Here is a 19,557-nt window from a genome sequence, read left to right as displayed (position 1 = left end):
GGGGGGGGGGGGGGGGGGGGGGGGCCTCATGCCATATTTTCAATGGGGAGCGCCAATAAAATCCTAAAATCATTCACACTATATTAACTAATGTACCCTTGTCACGACTATTTCTTTAGGGGGAGACCGCATGTACATCACAATCCTTTTTGCTAATGCAATTTTTTTTTTTACGGAATTTATTTTGGGGGGGCTAGACAAAAATTTTGGGGGGGCTACAGCCCCCCCTAGCCCCCCCGTAGAACCGCGCCAGCTGTATTGTCAATATTTTTAAAAAAAATTCTGAGGACATGCTGAAATTACAACACCAATTTGCTTACCTAACTGTTAACCTGAATAAATAAAGGTGATAAAAAACATGTACCTCAATAGTAAATGGGAAAAAAGGGTTTAAAAATAAAATTTAAAAATGGAAGGAATCATTTAAAGTTGAAGCATTATCTAATGAACTCCTCAGCAGCAAAGTTTTCTTAGGAGTGGCCAAAATCGTGAATTGGGAACTTTATTGACACCCTAAGCCCATTGTCAAACCGTGGTCACTTTCTTGCAAAATTGCAGATTTTACAAATTGCACCTTTTCAGTGTATTTAAACAGGAAAAACACCGAAAGTGTGTAGATTTAGCACTTTCGCACATTGGGCAACCTAACCAATGCACAATAACTCCTGCACAGAGCAAGCTTTTCATAGGGGCAATAGGATTGTAGAAACACGGTCACAGTGAAGTGCTGGAACGCAATGCCCTGTTGAAAATAAAATAAATCTGATTGGCCTTCCGCAATGCTTTACGTTGCAATAACAAAGAAGTTTTGCCAAGAAATCAAAATCTTAAAACAATCCCGGAACATGATAGATTTAATAATTGGTTGAAGTGTTCAATGAAGAACCAGTGCTCAGTACTGTTGTATGTTGTGCTCCACTGCAAACCATGTGTTTTTAAAGGACATTTTCAAATAATTCTACATTTTAAAAATTATTCCAGCGTTTTGAGGTTTTGATGTGCTGTTCCAATCGGAGAATTTCCCAACACGTTGGGAAAAACCTTATAACTAAGTAACCTCACTGAAGAAAATGTTTTATTTATTGAATCATTGCTGTGCATAGTGTACTTATTTTGATGGAATATATCTTTTATTTAATGTTGACTAATTTGTTTTTCACGTAAATAAACCAACCCAATCACAACGAAAGTGATTTTACAATTTCGTTTCTATTCGTGTATTGTTCTGTATTATAGACAGAAGTGACTGGAATGCCAAAATAAAGTCAAGTAAGATTTGAGGCTTCGCATTTTGGAGATACTAATGAATGAAAGGTTTGCGGAAACACCATGTGCGAATAATTTCTCAAACTAAGAGAATGGTTCTGAAAAGAACCAGAGGTATAAACTCGGTATGCTCTGACCGTCTTCAGGAGAGTCGGTTTTCAATAAAGTCAGTTTTCTATTATTTTAGTGGGGGATACAAGATTTATTTTCAAAGCTGGTGGCTGGCGGGGTGTTATCAAAAGGGTGTGTGTGTGTGGGGGGGGGGGGTAGACGTTGCTATTGCATAAAGGATATAAAGCCCATAACAAAAGAGAAAGGCCTGAAACAAATAATCAATTATTGGCAAGAGAACTTAAAGAACTTCACGCTTCAATCTGTAGTATTGTTCAGGGGTACGGTCCGACCCTTCAGTAAATCCTCAACTGCACGGGCCACAAAACCCTCTAACACAGAGAATTTGGGGGCATGCAAATCGTGATTTGACCCACGCGGGCAATTTACACTGGCCTAGGACCGGTACATGATGCCCGCAGTTGTCTTATCTCTATACTTCACAGTTTTCCGTCTCTGTAAATTGAAACTGCTAATTATCGCTTTCCTATAAATTTACGCCTCCATTGCCCCAACCCGACTAAATGTATTGGTTCTGTCCTTTTATCATTTCACAAAAGCACCGCACCATCCATCAAATTCTAATTTTCATCCTAAAAGCTTTGTGGATTAATATTACAACTAAATCAATAATTGCATCATCATCTGTCTGCTATGCTCATCTGATGAGCATAGCAGTTGAATGCTCATCTGATGAGCATTTAACGTGGGTATACAGTTACTACTGATGACAGTAGTGTTTGTCAGTGAAATCACGGAGAAGTAATTTATAACAAGGATAGAATTTCACAATATTAACATTGTTTCCAAGGATACGGTGGTAAATGGTTTATTTCAAATTTTAACATCGCAGCTAAAAAAAAAGCTGAATTTATTGTTACAAAATATAATAATACTACTAACAAATCTTAAAAAATTATAAAATGAACATAAGGATGTTAAAGAGAACAAAAAGATACATGTTATTTGAAACTGTTGAGCAAAAAGTTAGGGCGTACGACTGGACAACATTTTTCCACCCAGTTTTGTTAAGTTTGGACATCATCAGGAATCAATGTAATGTTATGATGGTCAGGGATAAAAAGATATTGAGCCACATCTCCGCTGGATATGTCGATGTGATATCTTGGTGTATCCCAGCGCATAACTAGCTTTTCATAACCTCCCAATATCCGAGATAAAAACACCACTCAAAACTTTCCATTTTTTGAGAGAAACATTGCAGTTAAATTTCCTTTTGTTCTCATTCCATACTTAACCCTAAAAGGGCCGGGTTATTTTGACCATCTCTCAGCCGGGGGGGGGGGGGGATTCCACCTGCCCCTAAGATCTCGGCCATTGAGTGTCGAAAAAATTTTGAAACTCGGTACATGCATAGAGCAACTCATCACAAAGATGTCCAAGAAATTTCATGACTATAGGTCAAAGGGTTTTGGAATTATGGCTAATTAATTATTCATATGTAAGAATGGTAATTGTGCTCTGTGTACACGACGTATATGGGAAAATTCAGTTTTCACGGCGCGTAGCGTCCGAATTTTTTTCGCTGCGCAGCAAACCGTGGTCCGATTTTTATATTTTTGGTATCAAAAGATGCGCAAGGCTCGAGGCTTAAAAGTCATAACAGCCCCGCCCCGGCTCCTTCAGGGTTAATTATCACTAACGCTTGAAATTCAAATCTTGTCAGATGAAGTGTTTAAAAAAAAAATAACCTCAAAATATTTAGTTTAAATACTGAATTCAAACTCCATCCACCCATCCTAATTTACACATTTCAATTACATGTAGATAATTTACAAAATACTGTAGTTAAAATTAATGCATAGTAACCTGAAAGTGGTACGCTCATTGGGCCTGATAAATATGACAGGGCGAGCCACTTTGAAAACATTGTTCAAACATTTATACTCAACTTATGTTCAACTTGTTTAGTTCGATGCTGAAGAATTCGTATGACCAAAATTATTGAGAAAAGTTACGAAAAAGAAAAATGTATCGTAAAGCAAGAGAGAAAGATATCTGAGATTTTAAAATAGATCGGAAATTAACGACCTCGGACTAGGCTTGCAATATATTTCAGTAATACCGTATTGTAGTGACAATATTTTTTGATACCAAACAATCATGGATTATGTTTTCAAAATTTAATGATGATGTTGGAAATTCATGACAGCCTGCCATTTTCCTCTTGAATGTGGCCAGATGAGTGCAAACGCCCTTAAAAAGTTGACAAACAACGAAATTTGCACTGCAATGTACATGTATGGACCATATTGTTTAAATTCATTGTGGTTATGGTATGTAGAAGAGGTGTTTACAATTGATCCATCAAGGCCTTTAAAGTTATTTAAAATACCGAATTTGTTGTGGCGGTATAGTAGACTCTCACAGTGCAATACAACACCAGCCTACCACAGATGTGAATTTTCAAGTTTGGGGGGGTTGAATGACATTTTGATGAAAAGTGAACCCCTCCCTCCCTATTTGTCACTAATTGCAGAGAGAAATACGTCACTAAATCTGTGTTGAAACTCCTTAATCGACATATCAGTCCCTGTGGCCTAATGGACAAGGCGTCGGTCTCCTAAACCGAAGACTGCGGGTTCGAGTCCCGCCAGGGATATTCAGTCTTTTTTTTTAATAAACTGAATTGGGGTAATTGATGACTGCATCAAGCAAGCTAAAAAGTCCCCTTGCATCGGGCGTGCGTCTGAGGCAGATAGGTGTTCCTCTGTGATACAGTGTGTACTTTCATTGTCAATTTAAATAACAAAGTCTGCTCCCAGTACTAGTGAGGGCGCACAGCGCATGTGGTCTGTAGGAGCTACTTGGGAAGAGCACGTAAGAGGAACCCAATATTATTCATTAGATTCAATCTCCCAACTGCTGTGAAACTTGATGGAAACCTGGTTTGTTCTTAAGATTCTGCGTTTCAGAACTCGTCGTTTCCTTCACTACAAGATGTGGCAACAGAACAACTTTTGGTAGGCCTAGGCCCGACAGGTAGTTTTGTATCAAAACAGTCTGGGAATTGATCCCAACAATTCGTGTTTATGATTTATTCTACCCATATTGCATTGCCAAAATGACAAACTTTAATTCTTGCCAATTTGGCCTAATATCAAGATTCTTTTTGGGTGTTGAAGAAACAAAAAATATAGGGACACAATTGACTTTTTTCGTACTGAGAATACTGTAGATTATACCTATGCAAAATGTGCGGCATGTTTTACCTTGCTAAGAACATATGCAGCATTTGGACAGAAATCGTATTATTTGGTTTGTGTTTTAAGGAAATGTCTTTCCCTTTGTCCCTATTGTAGCACTCTCCCATAGACTAAGCGTATAAATTCACAAAGGAGGACCTTTTTCAACAAAAGATGAACGGGCCTTGTCTGCCTGTCCTCGGGTGTATCCCGTACACACACACAAAAACACACAGACTTGTTTCACATACCTAGTGTGGACTTTCCTTTCTTTTCGTGTAGTTAAGGGTGCACCAGTGGAAAAACTCATTTTTCTCAAACTGTGAAAACTCTTACAACCCAATTTTTTTTCAATGATTCCCTTTAGTGTTTCTCTTCATTCTGCTACAGATAAACCTAACCCAAAAATGCCTCTAAACCTGTTTTCCAGAAATGGGGAAACACTGTGTGGACGTGGGCAAGTCCACACTTCGTCGCTGCTACCTACATTATGTGGACGTCTTTTGTTCGGAAGTCCACACTGCGTATGTAAGACAAGCTCACCAGCACCCATCGGCTAAACATGCAGCTTTGCACTACCTCAGTGTAAAGTGGAGTTTTGATGAGTGCCATGATTACATTGCAACTTGAAACAATTGTATATTTGTTTTTTGATACAACTTCATGAGGAATGGCTTTAGTCTAGCATCCCTGACACCACATACAAAAACGAACACTTATTTGTGGTATTGAAAAAGCATCCGCAGCCTGTTCCACAACACCTTATTATAATAACCAAGATTTTGCAAATGTGCAAATGATGAATATGCAAATGATCCAAAACTAGGACAAGAAATCATCTAGTGGTGGCGCATAGCTCGATTGCCATGGGAACGAGTTTGAGTCATGCGCTTTTAGTCACTGATGAGCAGTTACTATATCCAATTGCCAACATAATTTGTAAACTAATCTCAGCTATAGCGAGAGCAGCAGATGAACACTGATTTTGTGTTCCAAATGTTTCGGGAACTTTCTGGGCGAGAACTGCAAACCGAGAACCAATTGATTCGGAACGATCGACAAAAAGAACACGACTTTCCCATTTTTCTCTATATATCGTAAGACAAACATCATCATGAAAATTGCTATTATGATCCAACCTTCGTCAAGTATTTCTTTTGACAACGATACGGGCACGGATGAGCCATACGGGCCAGGGTTGATTGCAGTCAACTCCGTCATCACCAGCCTGGCTTTAATCGGTAACGGCCTGGTGATCACCGTCATGTTGGCAAGGCGTCGAGTATTCAGCTCCTTCACCAATCGCCTAATCCTTCATCAGTCCGTCATCGACTCCATCGCCGCAGTGCTCTTCTTTCTCCACAAGGTAGTCAAGAGTCCCGGTCTCACGGTGTCCGATGCAAATACCTTTCTCGACCAATTTGTCTGTCGTTTCTTGTTCCCCGACATCTTGATGTGGTGCGTGTACGTGACGTCCACCTATAACCTCGTCATTATCTCGCTGGAACGGTTCATGGCGACTTGCTACCCGCTAAAACACCGCAAGGTAATCTCAAAGGGGAAACTGAAGTTTGCTGTGGCGGCTACTTGGGTAATCGGATTTGTCCATGGCATAAATCTCATCAACCTATTTGAGCCGCATCAGGGCAAGTGTCAGCTCGTGTCGAAGACAAGTGGACTTGCGCTTTCTCAAGGCATGCTGAACACCCTTATTAGATACACAGTACCCCTCATCATTCTGATCTATGCGTATACGAGGATCCTCATCAGGCTACACAAGAAGATTGTCAACCCAGCGAATATCCACCAGAATTTCTTCCGCAGAGCCAAGGAGAACGTGCTGAAAACAGTCCTGGTGGCCGGCATCATGTTCGCAATCTGCTGGTTCCCTATAGAATACGTCTATTTCCGTGCCATACTTGGACATGTTCCATCCATGTTGGTCTACCGTGGGGTGACAGCGTTAGTATCCTGCAATGCAGCCGTAAACCCCGTTATTTACTGCTTCATGTACGAACACTTCCGATCACAGCTGAAAGACGTTTTCCGGAAACGACTCCGAAGAAACCAAGTGCAAAATGGGCAGCCCATTCGGCTTGGTATTTTGGGCGCTGCCTGAAGTGATCGTACGTAGGGTGACATTTTTCAACAGTCATGTCAACATAGCGAGGGAGCGGGGTCAGCAACTTAGGAAAGTGGGGAGGGGGATCTGACCGGGGTAGGGGTGCCGTTATGCCGAATTGATGTAAAATATGTGTGCTCAGGAGCAGAATCTTAGCGCTTAACACGATGGGAATAACAATGAGAAGATGTAGGTCCTTTGGGTAAAAAGTGATATACACTGACATATATTATCGGGACACACCACATTTGGGATTAAAATTTAATATTTTTTATAACTGTATTTACTTACAATGTATATATTTTTATCTTTCTTTTATTATTAATATTATTATTATTATTATTAATTTTTTGAGTGGTGCATGTACCTTCCCCTCCACCCGGGATTGCAACCCACGACAACTTGTATTCATTGTAAATACTTCGCCCAAATACCGCTCAATTTAAAGCGAGATTTGATTTGTTAGTTGTAAAACGATCATCACAAAATAATCTCTTCATTATTTTTTGTCCAAAATCTGCATGGTCTTCGCGAATTCGTATGATAAAATAACTTTGCATCAAGTTGAATCCTGCTATCAATCGGCATGACTTTCAGTTTCGTAATTGTTTTGGCAAAAAAAATGCAGTAATTTGAATCGCACGAATGAGACTATTTGAATTTTTTTTTTTTTACAATACAATGGTCGAGTTTTGAACCGCAGAATCTCACTACTAAATGTCAAGAATTTAACTTAAGTTTCAAAGCTGTGCATGGGGAGAGTGACTGAATCTCATGAAAACGTTTGTTTGATGCACTCATGGTATGCATTCTATCCCCAGTGTGTCCATTTCCATTTCGTTTGTGGAGTTATCAATATATTTAAATCCAATTTATTCTAAGAAAATAAAATACTGAGATCCCTGGCGGGACTCGAACCCGCAGTCTTCGGTTTAGGAGACCGACGCCTTATCCATTAGGCCACAGGGACTCTTACGTCAATTAAGGCGTTTCAGAATACATTTCAACATTCTGTGACGTATTCCTCCCTCCAGTGGAGGCAGTTTGGATTACCCCCCCCCCCACCCCCATCCCGAGTCCCCGCCCCCGGCGGCAATTTTTTTTCCTGCAACCTAGCACAGGCAATGACCACAGTGCGCATGCATCAGTTGGTAAAGGAATGGTTCTCGGACTTAAGTTCCCTATAAACAAAAATCATCCATAAGCCATGAATGAAAAGAAAAGAGTGAACTTTATTTTATCGATCATCGGGACTTGATTAAACACAATTTAGGGAAGAAAATTCCTTTTAGGAGGGAAAAAATGAAAAAGTAAAATTCCCTCCATGATTCGAAGCTGGAACCTGCAACATTCAGACCAGCGGGTTAACGCATCAGGCTAGATCTAGGGTATATACCACGGTAACTGCCGTGGAATATAAGGAATAAGAACTTATTCCGAATCAGGGGACATAATTTAGTTGTTCACGTGATATGTTTGACGCTTACTTGGTCAATGACTTAATACCAAGATGCAAAAAAAATATTTGTCCCCCGGCTTCATTTTGGTATTTTTGACTGTTGGCCAGTCTTATGCCATACCTTTCCCTCAACCGTTTCAAAGAACATGTATCTTTTTCTTCTCTTTTTAAAGTTCTTTTGACATCCATGTCCATTTTATAAAATTGTAAGCCTCGTTAGTATTATAAAAGTTTTTTTTTTGGTACCAATACATGTTTTACCTGATATTGATGTATTTTAAACGCAATTGACCTTTTTAGCCGCGATGTTTAAATTTGAAATAAACCATTAACCATCGTTTCCTGGGAAAATATTAATATTGTTCAAATATATCCTTGTTATAATGTCCAGATTGCATCCTTCATAAACTCATCAAAAGCCACTGTTTCATCAGTAGCAATTTCGTTATAAATGCAAAGCTACGATTTTGGAACGAGTATAACAGACAGATGATAATACAATTGATTTACTTGGTTGTAATTTTAAACCACAAAGCTTCTGGGATGGAAATTAGAATGTGATGGATGGTATGGTGCTTTTTGTGAAAGGCTAAAAGATGGAACCAATACATTTAGTCGAGTTGGGGCAATAGACGCGTAAATTTATAGGAAAGCGATAATTAGCAGAGTGGATAAGACAACTGCGGGCATCATGATTTGTTGACAAAAAAAGAATATCATCTGAGTACTATCAATATCTCTTGGTACGGTTTGTTCATGACTTGCTCTGAGAAAAAAACCCACAAATTGATCAATAGGGTATTTGGCATTACCTACTTAAAAGTAAGGCCTGTAGTACCTTTCCCAATTGTTGGATGTTCTATTCAACATCTTTGAAACCTCTTTAAAGTCATTATGTATACGTTGACTTCATTCACTGTAATACAACAGTGGGAATTTTAAATGTTTCTCAAAAAAAAAAAACACTACAAAGTCAATTTTTTGGTTCTATATTTCCGTTAAGGAACTCAGTATCCCTAAACGTCATATACCATTAGAAAGCTTTCGATCTACACAATCCAGAAATAAATGAATCTCAAATTCTTAGATTCCGACTTAATGTTACTCTGCTGCTTTAATCTGTGGATTTAGTTCCTATCCCACATGTGATCAAGGGGGGCAACTAGGACAAGCATGCTTTGGCCTTGGCTTTGGCTACCACGTAGAAGCCATAGGATAGAGGAGGCACGAGCATTGGTTTCCCACGCTTGATAACGACCGGCTCGATCTCTGGGAGGGAGGTGTCGTCCTTCAGATGTAAGGGACTGTCGTTCAGGTTCACTTCTCTGTATGCACAAAACGGAGAGGGCTAATAATCAAAGGTTCAGTCATTCTTAGGAATATTGTGATCGTTAAACTGAAAAAGACCAACTCTCCCACCCACTTGTTATTGGTTTCCAATGTCGCTCTGTATTCAACATAGATCAAACACATACCGATTACTTAACCCGTTTCAGATTGCCGTTCGAGAATCGCGCCGGAAAAAAACACCAGATATTTAGGAGCAACTCGGTCGACGCAAATGACATTGTAAAAATTGTGTTTAGAGTTTGAACACATTTCAAAAGTGTGTGTACCCACTAGTTTTTATCACATTTTGCATCCACGACACGTTTCGATTTGTTGCTATATGTGACATGCATGCTTTGGCATCGTACAAATTTAGTCAAGATTTGGTTACTACATTATTTTCTTTGGTAAAAATGAAGTTACTTACGGTGACGTCATTCCTTCCGGCCCGTACGGCGTCAACAAGTACTGCTGTATGGTCCGCCCTCCAAGCTTACGCGCCAAGGTGATGTTAGCCGTGTCGTTCTTATGCATATTCAGTACGATGAGGGTCACTGCGCCTGCGTCGTAGCCACTTTGGCTGAGAAAAACAAAATCGAATTGAGAAAAGTACCGTGCGGATATCACACAACACCCAACAGGAAATTGAAACCTGCTAACTGCCAAGGAAATATAAAACGCATTCCGGGTAAAAGCTGGCCTGGGGTTCATTTGTTTTTAATTGTATAGGGTCTACCAGGCACCATGCCGTGAAACTTTACCTAAAAGCAAATTCGAGCGCGATCCATGGTGGTATAAACCAGGCATATATTAGTTCGACTCGACTTGCTCGAACCCACGCTAGTCGACCATAGTTGGACCACAATTCGAGCCTTACTGAGGTAGGTCGCATCACTCATTACCAAATGCCTTGTACTGCAGGAAGCCAGTAGTATACCGAGAAGTTTTATGTAATGTTAAACACTTTGTTTAATATTATAGCGCGCAGGTGCAAGATTCGTCGAGAATCAGAAGCTATAATAGTCAATCATTGGTCAATCAAAGCTCTCTCGGAAAAAGAAGTGGGTCGACCATCAATCATTTCAATTGTCGCTCATCATTAATGTTCCAGAAGTCAACATTGTTGATTGTTTTATGTTAAGTTTTATCTTTAATTTTGTGTGACTTACTTGGTTGAAGTACAGTGGGCATACACGCGAACGTACTGCTTATCACCGCCCTTGACGCTACAGGGAGTTGATCCCGTAGTCGGCGGAGTGATCTTGACGCGAAGTACTCGCCTGCCGACTAGACGCTTATAGATGTACGCAATCCAGTAATCCTGTACAAGATAATGTATATACGCGCCATGCAGTGATTGACCCGAATACTTTAAACTCCATTAACATGTTATGCACATGACCAAGTCCGCAAAAACCTTACAAAGCAAGAGTTAAGTTGAAATGGGTTTTTAATGGCAAAAAATAAACCATTTTAATTGATGATAATTTAAAACAAGAAGGCCGCCAAGCTCCTCTAAAATGTTCCTTGCACATGCGCAGAAAAGGTATAGGCCTATTGCTATGGAGATTAGTTTTTACGCATACGGTAGTTAGGTGCGTGAGAAATTTTGGTCAGTGGACTTGTGTCTTTTTTTTTGGCACACAAAACTCATTTTTGTGTCGGTAGTAAATCTTCTAATTAGAATTTTTAACTCATATAAAAAATCAGGTAGGCTATATCATGCGGTTTTCTTTCAAAACCGAATCTGCCGGCCACAATGACAACAGCTTTTGGGTTAGAAAATACTTACAAGAGTTCTTAACAATGATTTTGGACAATTTCAAAAAAGAACCACTTGGAGTTCCGGACACGTACCGGCTTCGGGTCCAGGTTTTCCAGGTCGAGCATGGTGTAGTGTCCGCCGTAGTATGTTTGACGTATCACCGTGTCAAGTCCCATTCTGGCACTCATTCCAAGCTTGTCCAAAAACCTGAAGAATGGACTCAATGAAAAATGGACTCTGGAGTGAGATGCCACTCTTCTGGGTCAAAATTACAATTTTCGTGTAACAAAATGGTGACACAATTTTCGGTCTAAATGATATTTTTTGCGTGTCAAAATGATAATTTTGTTTGTGTCAAAATGAAAAGTTTTCGTGTCATTAATGACACTTTTAGGGCTAGATGATACGGAAAACGTGGCTCAGAGAAGTGCCATATCAACTCGGTAAAGTCAGTGTCAGGTCAATCAATTTCTGACCCAGATTCCGGTAGTATTTTTTTATGTGGGCTAAATGCTTGTAAACTATCGGATGCAACCGCTGATGACGTATACTTCAGCCAGCGTATCGTACTCCGCAACTGATTTATTTTCCCCACTCTGATTCTTGGTCAGATATAGACCCTGATTTTGGGCTCCATTTGGGCTTGATCCTTTTCCAGGTCAAAAATGACACTACTCCGAGTCAAAAGGACACCTTTGCCCAAGTTCAGGGTCAAAATGACCCGTAAAAGTGTCATTTTGTGACCCAAAAAGGGTTAGACCAAATAGAATCCGTATTCCCGGGTCAATCATGCCAGGGCATGTTTTGGAGTTCACGTGATTCTCAGGGTTGTAGTACTCGTACTCGGTACTCGTACTCGAGTACTACTCGAGTACTTTTTTTGGAGTACTCATACTCGTACTCGTACTTGAATGTCAAAGTACCCGTACTCGAAATGACGGTACTTGTACTCGGGCAGCAAAGTACTCGTACTCGACATGCCGAAATTGTACTCGATCATTAAAGTACCCGTACTCGAATAGCAGTACTGGGGAAAAATGGTATTATAGCTTCACTTACCTTGGCATTGTTTTATCGATACTTTCAGTTTGAAATGGTTGATTGGCTTGTGAAGAAATTGAGATTTCCTGATTTTTTTCTGTGCCGGCCGGACAAGCACATTTAACAGCTAGCCGTGAGTGGGTCTGTATATCGTCTGACTGGGCCTGGGCCAATTACGCACAATGAACCATTTGCCGTATGGCCGTATTCGGAAATGCGAATACTCGTACTCGTACTCGGAGGTACAAATACTCGTACTCGTACTCGGAGGTACAAGTACTCGTATTCGGAGACCCGTTCTTGTACTCGGAGGTACTAGTACTCGTACTCGTACTCGGCAACCTAAGTACTTGGCAGTACTCGGTATTCGGAAAAAAGTACTCGACTACAACACTGGTGATTCTCTCAAAGTTGAGACGGTTTTTATTTTATACTCACAAGAACCCAGCAACGAATCTATCGGATATATTCGGTGCCCCGCCGCCGAACGCGCTGCCCGTCTCACCCAGCCAGACCCGCGACCCCGGTTCGCGGTACTTGGACACCAGGGACTCCACCAGATCAATTTGACCCGGGAGCAGACCGTCGAGTGTCTCCGGGTCAAGGAAATCATCTACCGTCGCTATCCTACCATTGAGATAGTAGCTGTGAAAAGTGGTAGCGTTTGTGGTGTTTGTCTTTGAAAGAAATCTGTAAACGAAAAAAAAAATGTTGATAGTGTTATTATCTAATTTTTTAAACGCAAGATCACAGCGACAGACATGGAACAAGTTTGATCGAGGACTATCGGTGGTTGATTGGCAACGTATGTTGCGCATGCGCGCTACTTTTTCAGCAGAATCCTGGTTTGCTGTACACTTCAATATACGGTAACAGTCCAATTTGCGACTAGTGTGCGTTCGATGAAAGCTATCTGTCAAACAATGATTATTTGATCAAACTAACTTTTGCCTATATCGCCACCCAAAAATATTTATGCACGTTATCTAATAAACACATTTAATTTTTGTTGTATTTTTTTTTAATAGTAACGTACCCTTCCAACATGGTGCTGGTCTTTTTCCTTCCCACACTCCCGATGTCTGGCCCGTACACGGACGCCCCTACGTACCGGACTCGATTATTGAGAACCGTGCGGAGCAAGTTAAAGTCGATACCGATTTGACTCCCTGACAGAGTTATGTTGGCTTTCTTCTTGAAGGAATTTGGCTCTGAACAGGATGAAAATTACAACAAAAAAATTATCAACTTCACGAGTCACGTGTCAATTGCAATTTCAATTTGTGAAAAAGAGACCTCGATATACACCAGTCCAAATAAGTTGTGACTTTTTGCCCTCAGTTTACTGCAGATCGTTTTCATGATTTTACAAGATACATTTCGATATATTTTATCCCATTTAAAAATTGTTTTGCACTTTTCTGAAGCAACGTAATTAATTATTTCAATTTGATATAGGCCTAATTGTAACCGTGCATAATCAAACGTCAGTAATGCAGAGCTCTCGATGTTTGTGAAAGTTTTCAACCCACGTTTTTATTACCACTTTTCTCAGAGATAAAAAGCGTTCATCGGCCTCAACTTTTTCCGTACATGGGTATAATCGATACAAATCATACAAACAATTTAAAGTTCAGAAATGAAAGGGGACATTTTATGAAATATACGATAATTATAGAACAAAATGGTGGTATGTATATTACCATTTCCCAGCTCCCAGGCCACGTCGTGCGTGTTGTAATCAAGCAGGTGCTCGGCATTGTCCGGGTCCCAGCCTCCAGCCTCGGTCCGTAGCAACAGATTGAGGCCGAAGATTAACTTCAGTCCCGTATCGGAACAGAAGTTGTTGATGTCATCCCAGTCTTGGGCTGCAGGATACATGTGACAAGTCTTAAAGGGAATATACAACATTTGCAAACATCGAAAAATAGAACTACCAAGTTTTTACGAAATACCTTACTAGGATGTTGGTAAATGACAGTCTAAAGCATCCTGTAAAATTATGGCACCTGGTGTCGAGTCATTTTCAAGAAAATGGTATTTTTGTATACATTTCCAACGGTGGTCGGCCGACCACCGTTAGAAAAACCTAACTATTTTGCAACTACTGCTCCAAATTTACATTTTTTTTCAGTCCAAATTTTGTTTGCTATTGGTTACATGTTCATGAACGGGTACAGGCCAGCTAGACTGGTTCCCTTATCTTTTGGTATCTCTCTTGTTATTCATATTTAACACATCGGTACAGAGAAGGATGATGGATAGCATCGATTTAAAAGTCGTCGTCACTCCTCTTATGGATTTAGTACGCCTACTACAACAAATTACATCTGTTTGGGCGGAGCCATGACCCTCGTTAAATCGATAGGTATACGTTTCCAGGTAATTAGAAATACGTGCCTTTAAAGTTGCACGTTGACGTTTGATCATCGGTACCGGTCGACTGGAGTTGCCGTACGTTGGTTTGGATGTAATGGACATCACGAATCAACCACTTGATCTTTTATTGCTCCTTGCTCTTTGGCTATATTAATATAAGTGCATCCAACAATTCTACACGAATGGAAGAGCGTAAAAATACGTACGGCACAAGTAAGTCAGTGGATCCTCAACCCCAGTGTCACCGGTAGAGGGCTCACTACCATCGCATGGGTTCTTGAAGATGAGAAAGTCACCAGCTCTCCCACCGAGACGAAGGTAGGCGGGGGACAACGCTCGGGTCATCGTCTGCAATTTGGCTGAGCTGTGTTCGAATGTAAGATAATGAGGAAATAACAATAAAGAAAGTGCTAAGGTAATTAAATTTCAAATTGTTTCCACAGTCAATCAATAAGGAAATGAAATAAAATTAAAAGGGTTTTCTTCGTACTCTGTTAACATCACTAGAAAAGTTCGTTTCAAACCACATTTGTTTTTGAAGAAGCGTGTACTATACCTCTGGAGTATAGACAAAGGCCTCAAGTTTGCAATCTTATTCATCATCTTTTTTTGAAAACCAGTCCGAAAGTGAAATTGAGGCATTATGTTCTCGTCAACAAAGACTTTTATTTATAATATGTATGTAAAACTATTCAGGTACATGTAAATTCATCACCTGGCCAGGTTTAAAATACTACTTTTTTCATTTTACATGATTTAATCGTGGATATTATTACCTCATGAAATGACACTACGTATTTCTATAACCTTTACTTTGAATTTCCCGTCACCTGAAGTTGAAGTGCATCCAGTGTTTGTTGAGGCTGTTTGTATCCACCGCAACGGAGAGGAATCTTTCACCAGTGATATGGATCGGTGCAGCGTTGGCGCGCACATCCACCTCATAGTTAGATATGGTAGATTGGCCCTCCCTTCATTTGAACAATAAGACGATGCAAACAGGAATATTGAATTATTTTCTGTATGTACATGTACACCATTGCGTCATGAATGTTGGTAGCTAACAGCCAACACACCCTTCCAAGCATCTTTTCTTTAAGTTCTCCCGTATGATATCGCGTAAAACCAACCATAAAAATAAGAAACATAATACTGTGTAGACTAGAGGGGTCTGGTTTTCGTGAAAGTCGGAGGCAAGTGGCCACAACCTGCAACTTTTAGACCATGTGCTAGAAATCATATCTTATATAGGAAAAGGAAGTCCGTTCTGCATTTCTGGTGGCAAGATAACACTGGTTGTTGGTTGTTGTCTGTCAATTCGAGGGTGTTGAATTCGATCCTGCCTTTTGTCATGCACGCTATCAAGATACACTTAAAGGCCAATCTTCGTCTAAATTTTACCCTAAAAGCATCCGTTTGGGACCTCTGTCGATGGAACGGCAACTCCGATTTCAATGAAGATTAAGTTGTCATCATGCACACAGAGTAAATTATGATAATTAACTTTGGAAGGAATATCATAATAATGGCAAAAAATGATGAAGTTAGGCCAATACAAAACAAATTTAAATAATATAAACACTACAGTTTGTTTCTTAATGCTGCTTAATGCTGTCGGATATAAAATACGTATTATTGTTTTTTTTGTAGAAAAAAAAAGGATTTACCTTCTGTCTGGCGTGACACAATTTGCAACAGAAACGGCTTGAGCGAAGACCAGTAGGAACAAAAAGAGGTCAGATACCATGGTTGTCCTGCCGTGTCCCACTACGGTCTGTGAACAAAGAACACGATTTTACAATCATGGTATTAAAACTCGTGCTGTTATGCGTTGAATTTCAGCTAGCAGTAACACTGTCATGCCTTAATTAACATACCATTAGGTTCCTGTCCGGCTAATTTTACATCTGATTCAGCCTGAAACTGAAAGACGGCACAGGCGCAGATCCAGAAGGGGGGCGGGCGCGCTGGGGACGGTGGGGGGGGGGGGGAGTAAAATCCCCCAGCTCTTTTTTTTTTCATCGAAATTCATTAATAATAATGTGAACCCCCCCCCCCTTGCTAAGACCCGCATAAAATTATCGGATAATTATACCGTTAATAATATCCTCATGCGCACAAAATTTGGTCAGAGCCAGCTTGGTTATATTTCTACACTATTCTGTAATATAGCGTTGATAGTCGTCGGAAGTTGAACAGACCTCCATTAATTGAAAGTATGGTTATAGCCCCCCCCCCCTTGATTTTACGGACGGAGGTATGTCCAGAGAAACCCGGTATATGGAGCTAAGCCCTGTCTACATTTCAGCATTTATTTTGCTGATGCCCCCCCCCCCCTGCAAAAATTCCTGGATCCGCCCCTGCGGCAGCAATGGTGTGACACGAAATTCAATCAACACGCCACAACAATTTCCGGATAATGGTTTGCCAAACTATACAGGAAAGAACAGAAATCATGATGGACCTAGTACACCGCACGTCCACGGCACGCACCCATTATATATACATGTACATGTACCCAGTTCCGTGGCATTCGACGTGGGCCTAGGCGCCTACATTGTTCATTAATGTCGTGAATCAAACCCAATAAAGCCTACCTGTGTAAGTTGATTTGTTCAGCGTAGTCCTCAGCAGACTGAGCTACACCATAATTTATTGTACGCTTTTGAAAATCCCGAAATTTGGGACTTACTGTTGCCAACTGTCCGAAGAGATTAGCAGCGAGCAAGCATTTTATGCGCATGCGCAGGTTTCGTCCATAAAAACAACGTTAATATTCCTATATAAGCGCTTTCGTTTTGTACCAACTACATGTAGATAATTATATGTTGTACGAAAGTAAAAGTTGAACTTGTTTGAAAAGTTCGCTGTGTTTGTTAATGTTTATAACACGTAGATGAATTGAGTTCAATTGCTTTATGGTGTATGAAAATATACTAATGAAAGCACGCAGCGAAAGTGTTATTCATAACCGCAAATTCGCGAAATAATTATTCAGCGCAGCATCCGAGCCTCTTGTGCCAAAGGCGTATCGGGGGGGGGGGGGGGGCAAAGGGGGCCATGCCCCCCCCCCCCAAAAAAAAAACAACCGAAACCAATTTTTTTTTTATGTGACATCGCAATAAAGGCAGGCAATGAGTACACCACCATCTGTTCCTCAAAAAACATTGGCTAAAGTGGTCCGAAATTGCCTCAGATCGCACCACAGAGCATCTAGAATCCAAACAATTTTCGGGGCCCTTAAGCGGGCCCCGAACCCCACGCCGTAATTTTTTGACCCACTTTTTTGGGGGACATAATTTTTTTTGGCCCCCCCCCCCCAAATTGTGTTCTGGATCCGCCCTTGTCTCGTGCATGTCATGTATTGCAAATGGCTGTCAATCCTGTGGCGTAAAATGCTTAGTGCATGTTTGTGATTATATATTCGTTATTATTTTAACCAGCCTTAATTAGGGCAAACGAGCTTATACATGACTTGTATAGGCCTACACAACGTAGTGGAATATTAAAGATTTTTCATTTGTGAAGGAGACCATAATGACGTATTATAGGGACGCGGAGAATTCTACAACCCCCAAACCCCCTCCTTTAATTGGCTTGAGTCCAGTTGCGGCTTTTCTAGGGAAAAGACTTTGATGCGGAACTTACTAAACTTTGATGCTGTAAAAATAACTAGGGGGAACATTCAGCGCCTCCTTTAAAAATGTATGTGCCCACCCCCTCATCGAGAAGTTTAACTGTTGTTAACTACATTCTGAAAACAACTTTAAGCAAGCAAACACGGACTTCCATAGCGTTGGAGAAGAGTCAACGCTAAACAAACACAAACACACTAGCTCTATGCATCAAGCTTTTCATACCTGTGGCCCAAAATAGTACCGTTTGAAAGAGAGATGGCCCCTTGAGTTTTTATGGCCGGACATTTTTGTCCGCCAAGCAACGGCCGCATTCTCTGGGTTGACGACCCCACAGCTCGTCTAGCGAGAAAACCTTGGAGTGCATCGGGCAACACAGTCGAGTTTGGCACGATTGAATGGAACTAAAGAACTTGTTGCCACAACTAGAGGTGAAAAGAGAGACGATTTAGAGCATCCCTAAAGACTCCAATGTTTTCTTAAGGGAGATTTTAGAATTAGTTCTGCTTGATCGACTGTAAAAATAAATTGCTGATATTTCTCCCGCGATTTGTCATTCCCATCACAAAAAGTCTGACCTTACCTATGTAATTTCGCATTGTTCTACATGTTTCATATTTGAAAACCGCCTTGTCCGTTATAGCTTCTGTTTCAACGAAGAAGACGCCACATGACCATTACGTGGTGTCATTTCAGGAAGACACTTAGGGGTTCTGTTAAAATTGCGAACCCATCATTTTTTTGTTCATGAAAACATTTGTAAGAAAACTTTGCTCATTGGCCCGCAGTATATGAAACAACAACAAATCACCGTAAAAGAACATTTACGACACAGCAAAATATCCGAAATTCTGGCAATTTTTTTTTCTGAAAGAGCTGAATCATTGAGGTTTCTGCCTGAAATGACAGATGTCACACTTTTGCTCATGGGTATGCAAATTCTCCTTAGCGTAAAATTAAAAAGGCACCAAAAAATGGCCTTCAAAATAGCTGAATGAAAATTGAAAATAAGGTAAAATAGGACACAAAGGTTAATTTGCAAGGACAAAATCAAATTATGACCCAATTAAACATCTTTTGAATAAAACAATATATTTCGACCCGATTGTCTTATCGAGCTCCTATCCTATAGCTGTCGCGGACGATAAGCAGCTTGCTGATGAGACCGCGACGCGAACAAAAGCGAAGATAACCAAATGTGCCTCAAAAGAGAAACAGTGTGAGCGAAATGGGAGAAAACCTCC

At 40.4% G+C, this 19,557-nt stretch overlaps 2 protein-coding genes and 2 non-coding genes across 6 annotated transcripts; 2 read left to right on the top strand and 2 right to left on the bottom strand.

Annotated features, from left to right (window-relative positions):
* Positions 1-3,927: 3,927 nt before the first annotated feature.
* Trnar-ccu lies at positions 3,928-4,000 on the top strand. Its single transcript has one exon. It is a non-coding gene; the product is annotated as a tRNA-Arg (tRNA).
* A 1,650-nt stretch (positions 4,001-5,650) lies between these two features.
* LOC119729879 (allatostatin-A receptor-like) lies at positions 5,651-7,078 on the top strand. Its single transcript, XM_038202670.1, has one exon. The coding sequence runs from the start codon at positions 5,698-5,700 to the stop codon at positions 6,700-6,702; it is 1,005 nt and encodes a 334-aa protein (XP_038058598.1). The 5' UTR covers positions 5,651-5,697; the 3' UTR covers positions 6,703-7,078.
* A 524-nt stretch (positions 7,079-7,602) lies between these two features.
* Trnar-ccu lies at positions 7,603-7,675 on the bottom strand. The gene has a single exon. It is a non-coding gene; the product is annotated as a tRNA-Arg (tRNA).
* Positions 7,676-7,816: 141 nt separating this feature from the next.
* LOC119729878 (heparanase-like) lies at positions 7,817-19,109 on the bottom strand. Of its 3 annotated transcripts, none has more exons than XM_038202667.1 (11): positions 18,539-19,109; positions 16,346-16,452; positions 15,509-15,649; positions 14,885-15,042; positions 14,003-14,167; positions 13,336-13,510; positions 12,738-12,989; positions 11,351-11,465; positions 10,663-10,814; positions 9,921-10,073; positions 7,817-9,489 (listed from the first exon to the last, which is right to left on the bottom strand). In XM_038202667.1, exons 1-11 carry the CDS (start codon positions 18,599-18,601, stop codon positions 9,327-9,329), a joined length of 1,644 nt encoding a protein of 547 aa, XP_038058595.1. In that variant the 5' UTR covers positions 18,602-19,109; the 3' UTR covers positions 7,817-9,326. The 3 variants fall into 3 exon arrangements, with proteins under 3 accessions (XP_038058595.1, XP_038058597.1, XP_038058596.1); XM_038202669.1 differs by lacking the exon at positions 18,539-19,109 and adding an exon at positions 17,276-17,426; XM_038202668.1 differs by lacking the exon at positions 18,539-19,109 and adding an exon at positions 16,556-16,565.
* Positions 19,110-19,557: the final 448 nt, after the last annotated feature.

Source organism: Patiria miniata, unplaced genomic scaffold (assembly GCF_015706575.1).
Source record: "Patiria miniata isolate m_02_andy unplaced genomic scaffold, ASM1570657v1 HiC_scaffold_21, whole genome shotgun sequence".
Taxonomy (NCBI): domain Eukaryota; kingdom Metazoa; phylum Echinodermata; class Asteroidea; order Valvatida; family Asterinidae; genus Patiria; species Patiria miniata.
This window is presented reverse-complemented; position numbering and strand designations above follow the sequence as displayed.